The sequence below is a fragment of the Lathyrus oleraceus genome, chromosome 6 (assembly GCF_024323335.1).
Source record: "Lathyrus oleraceus cultivar Zhongwan6 chromosome 6, CAAS_Psat_ZW6_1.0, whole genome shotgun sequence".
In the NCBI taxonomy this organism is placed as follows: Eukaryota; Viridiplantae; Streptophyta; class Magnoliopsida; order Fabales; family Fabaceae; genus Lathyrus; species Lathyrus oleraceus.
The window spans coordinates 510,034,104-510,039,372 of NC_066584.1; the positions used below are offsets into that span (position 1 = coordinate 510,034,104).

A 5,269-nucleotide genomic window follows, 5' to 3' on the forward strand; every position below is an offset into this window, starting at 1 on the left:
AACAACTGCTTCTCTTGCAATCCTGACATAACAAAGTTTAGAACTAATAGAGTATCTTATCTTAATACTCTATATGACCAGTTTAGAACTAATAAAATTAATGTGCTTGATGACTGCATATTACTTTTAGGACCAAGGTATTCCACCCAAATATCAATAGTAATGGTAGCATATGTCTCGACATTCTCAAAGAACACTGGAGTCCAACACTAACCATTTCCAAGTATTGGCGTAGTATAATTTCAGTTGGGTTGTGATTGCGGGCTTTTAGTAACTGCATGTATGATGCATGTTTTTAAAGTTCTAAACCGATTTTTTTTACCTTTCTTTTACATAATATATTTCAAATCTTCAAATATTGAATTTTGGAAAAGATCATAGGACTTTAAATCTTAAAGTAATTTTTACTAATTAATTTATAAATAAACTTTCATAAAAAATATTAAGAAAAAATATAAATTTTTTTTATATATATATATAAAAAATATTAAGAAAAAATATAAAAAAAATGTATATATATATATATATATATATATATATATATATATATATATATAATTTTCGTAAATTTTAAATAATAAATAAAAGATTAAATAAAAATCTATTTAAATGGTCAAATCACAATAAATAGAATCTGAACTGAAATAATATGCATAATAAATTATAGAAGAAATCTTAATATTACGAAGAAGAATAAATATTAAAAATAAACTAAAGCAAATCTCATTTATATGGACAAAATATTATATATTTATCAATAATAATAATATATATATTAATTAAATTTTAACTAATAATAATATAAAATAATAATAATATAAAAAATAAAAAATAATACACTAGTATAAAATGATTTTATATTATTATTATTTAATAAAAAATTTATCATTATAGCCTTATTAAATATTATTGCATATCTTTTTTTGTCGCAATATAAAGTAGACAAATATTATAGTATAACTTAGCAGTAATATAAAAAATCTAATCTATTGCCGACTTTGGTCTTGGGCCGTTGTCACCGCATAAAGAGGACGAAACATTTTCTTGAATAATAATGTTTCTCTCTTTTGTCTTTTTCTCACACTATTTCTATAAACTTTCTTGACTTTTGTTTCACACACACACTCTCTTTCGATCAAAATCCAAAGTGTTTCGTATCTATGCTATGGTGAACATGATGGAATGGCATAAACAAGTTCAGAACGGAAATGTCGACGCGATGTATGTCAAAGTCATGACTGATGAACAATTGGAAACTCTCCGGAAACAAATTGCTGTTTATGCTACAATCTGTGAACAGCTTGTGGAGATGCATAAAACACTCTCTGCTCAACAAGATCTTGCAGGTATATCAATTCTTTACCCTAATTCACTCTTACCTCATCAATAATTGCCTTCAGAATAGCTTTTCAATTTTGAGAATTACTATTTCTATTTCATTTTAGAAATTAACCTAAAGTTAGGGCATGTTTGGAATCACTGTAATTACATAGTGAGTTTTTGTTATTTTGCAGTGTGGTTTATCTTTTCTGAAAATTCCCATTCATTCATTCATATATGTTCTTTTCTGTCAGTTTGATTTGTCTGCATCATGTTTAATGTTGGGTGGCACAGAAAAAAATCTATTTATAGAAGGGTAAATTGGTACAAACACTTCCAAAATTGGGAATGAATATGTGGATATTCATAATGTTTTTATGACACTCAAAGCATTTCTCAGTTATTTAAGGACACATGGTAGGATGACTCTGCAAAGTATCTGCAATATTTAATTTTCCTTAGTAAGGACATTGAATTTCACATTTCAAATTTGAACTTTTTGCATTCATAAAGAATAATTATTGACCAAAAAATGTAAATACCAAATGCTGAGGTGGCATAATGTATGTTTGGTACCTGGTGGATATATGCCATATTAGTGTAGCTTTTGCATGGTAGCTCACCATGGTTACATATTGTAAGATCTTACGTGCTAAGGATGCTTGAGATTGTTATGATCAGATAAATATCTTTTCGGTCATCGGTGTGGTCAAGATAGCAAGATCATAAAAAAACGTGATGGGTCTTTTCTTGGGCATGTATTATGATTTTCATGTTTTTGTGAATGTGTGTATATATTATATATGTGCGAAATTATCCTTTTTTCCTTTAGGTAGGATCTTACATCCGAGTTTTATGATCTTCCATAAGCCGACCGATCCTACTTAAGATCTCATTCTTGACTACACTGCTCCCTGCAACACCAAACACACACGTAGAAAATCAAACCTTGTCGATTTTTTTAACCCGCATGTTCCTTTGGCTGCTATCTTGTGCAACATACATAACCATAGCTTTCAAGTTGTCAAGTAAATGTAAAACAAATTTGTTGTTGTAGTTAAGAGGGACTATTGTATGCTACTTTATTTTATCCGCAAAAATATTGCTTGATTGAACAAACAAATATTTTTGGATCTCCTAGAAATAAAAGTACTCTTGAGTTGTATAGATTATAGGACCTTGTCATTCTCACACCTCCACTCTAGAATTAGTAGAAATTTGTTTCTTTTGGTATATAATAATTGACTTGTTTCTAAAATCCAGCTTCTTTAAAGAAATGCTAAGTGTTTTTGTTCTATCAGGGGTTAGGCTGGGAAATATATACTGTGATCCATTGATGACATCTGGTCACAAAATCACATCAAGACAGAGGTGGACTCCTACACAGGATCAGCTCCAGATTCTCGAACGCATATTTGATCAGGGAAATGGAACTCCAAGCAAAGAAAAAATCAAGGAAATTGCTACAGAACTAAGCCAGCATGGTCAAATATCTGAAACAAATGTTTATAATTGGTTCCAAAATAGGCGTGCTAGATCGAAAAGAAAAATGCAAAACGGGGGAACTAGTAACACTGAATCAGAGGTAGAGACGGAGGTTGATTCCAAAGATAAGAAGACAAAACCTGAGGAATTTCAGTCTCATCAAAATGTTGCTGCAGGGGATGAAAATTTGTGCTACCAGAACCCTGAAAAAGGATCTGAATTGCCGTACTTGAATCCAGATTCTAACAAAACATATTCAATGTTTCAATCGGATGGTAGCATAAGATCTACAAGAAATTTGAACGGTGCGTCTCTTTATGATGAAGTGCTATCAAACTCAAGTATGTAACATCTTTTGCTTTCCACGTTCCCTTGTCTCTTCATTGCCTATGTTTTTTTATGAGATTATTTGGTTGTTGTTGTTGTTATTTGGTATATCTTTCATAGTCGAGCCCATTCTACTAAAAATGAGGTCGGCTACATTAATCACAACAAAATTGACACATGCATTTGCCAGGAGTCAAATCCGGGTCTATTGCTTGTATTGTAAGGCAATTATCCTAACCGTTGGACTACAAACGTGTGCTATATAATTCACATAGTAAAGTTAAAATATTTAATTTTTATTGCTGATAAACACTTCAATTAAGCATTTATAGCACAAATGCTTATCATATAAGTGCTTATGTATAAGCTAATTCCATAGTGAAAGATAAACTAAATTCAAATTGTTTTCATGTAAACTATCTTGGTGAGTTTACTGAAATAAGCTGAAAACACTTTATAAACGTGTCATAAGTTGTTTCCATAAGCTTTTCTAAATAATCTTTCAAGTGACCAGTTGATAAGCTTAACTATATAAACCCAAACCGATCTTGTAGATTATAGATTTTAGTTAAATGGACCTTTAAAAACTCTAGTTGAGATTCTTTGTCAAATTCTTAAATTAGTTCTACCAAGAAGTGTGCAAGAATCTTGACATGTCAATGTGAAAGTTGATAGTAGCTACTCTCCATATTGTAACTTTGTGTTGACAATCAACACTGGTATTGCCATCATTTTTTTCCTTTGATTTTTCAGGGAATGATTATCTAGCTGGAAAAATGGAAGTACCTGGGAGCTACAATTTATACCAGCAAACAGATGACTATAATTTGGCAGGTTGATATTTGGTGCAATGCAACTTCTATAAATTGTGACTAGCTGTGAATAACTTGGAGTGTGTTTCTTGAATTTATGTTGGTGTGAAATCAAGTTGAATCAATCAAAACTACTAATATAGCCACTTCTTAGGATAGTTACTGGAAATATGTCCAGAGAATGGCATATAAATGTTATTAACTTCATATTTTGGAGCTTGTTTCTTGATTGCACACTTTCACTATTTTCTTCCTGCAATATATGTTCCAGTTTTAGAAGGAATTCTGTAGTTAATCACATTTATAATAATCCATTAATTTAGTCCTATAAAATATCACTATCTTTACTATAGTCCCTAAAACTTGTTTGGTAAAAATAGCGGTCAATTGAATTGATTGGTAACATTATCAGTTCAATTAATTTATAAAAGTAAAATGACATAAAAGTCATTTCATATATATTTCCTTTATTTTAAATTAAAATAAATTATAAAGGATAAAACTGGAAGAAAAAATCATAAACTATAAATTATAAGTTACAACGTTATTTGAAATAGTGTATAGAAAATAAATTATAAATTAGTAAAATAAGTAATAAATTTATGATAAAAATTCTTTTTTTATTAAATAGATTTAAATTGTCATATGGCTTATAAGCTTGTGGCTTCAGCAAATATTGCAATCATAATCTTGTTAGGGTGCTCTGCTGATAATTAGTCACTAATATTTCTATCTCATTGACTCTTATTTATATTGTTCGTTTGATCATGAATAAAATACCTTGAACAAAAAAGACCTAAATGGTAGTGATTATTAATTGTGAGTATTCTTCTATCCAAATTTTGATAAAGTTAAACAAAATTAGACATGATCCATTAACTTAATTTCATCAACTTTTTCACAAACAGATTATTAAAGCTTTATAATATTAATTGTGTTAAAAAAAAGTTGTAAATGATTAATAAAATTATTGATTTTTTTTAGTTATCCTTACTAATGAAATAAAGCATATACATTATTCAGTCAATTGAATCGACTAATCTATTTTAGAGGTCAGTTCTGACATTAAATGATTTCAACCTCCTTTTAATTGCAATTTGTAGGAGATTGAACACTAATCTTCCCTATTAAACCTAATAACAATTACCGCTAGACCAACTAACATTTGATTGTTTTTTATAGTTTCGAATATATCAAGAGATTTGATTTATGATAAAAGAATAATAACAATCCAAATTCATAGTTTAGAGCAACACTCTAATATGTTAAGAAAGACAAATGCACAACAAGACATAAAAACATAAAAGACAAAAACACATCAAATT

The 5,269-nt window shown here is 29.1% G+C and overlaps 1 protein-coding gene across 2 annotated transcripts; it reads left to right on the plus strand.

Moving 5' to 3' along the window:
• The first annotated feature begins 988 nt into the window (after nucleotides 1-988).
• On the plus strand, nucleotides 989-4,227 carry LOC127098082 (WUSCHEL-related homeobox 13). Of its 2 annotated transcripts, none has more exons than XM_051036580.1 (3): nucleotides 989-1,346; nucleotides 2,622-3,146; nucleotides 3,886-4,227. In XM_051036580.1, exons 1-3 carry the CDS (start codon nucleotides 1,166-1,168, stop codon nucleotides 3,969-3,971), a joined length of 792 nt encoding a protein of 263 aa, XP_050892537.1. In that variant the 5' UTR covers nucleotides 989-1,165; the 3' UTR covers nucleotides 3,972-4,227. The 2 variants fall into 2 exon arrangements, with proteins under 2 accessions (XP_050892537.1, XP_050892538.1); XM_051036581.1 differs by having other exon boundaries at nucleotides 2,622-3,110.
• The last annotated feature ends 1,042 nt before the right edge of the window (nucleotides 4,228-5,269 follow it).

What these genes read in the sequence shown, in the direction of transcription:
- LOC127098082 (XM_051036580.1), top strand. Translation starts at nt 1,166, where the DNA reads ATGGTGAACATGATGGAATGGCATAAACAAGTTCAGAACGGAAATGTC. An exon ending in TGCTCAACAAGATCTTGCAG is followed by an intron (nt 1,347 to 2,621) that starts GTATATCAATTC and finishes TTGTTCTATCAG; the next exon opens with GGGTTAGGCTGGGAAATATA. An exon ending in TGAAGTGCTATCAAACTCAA is followed by an intron (nt 3,147 to 3,885) that starts GTATGTAACATC and finishes TTGATTTTTCAG; the next exon opens with GGAATGATTATCTAGCTGGA.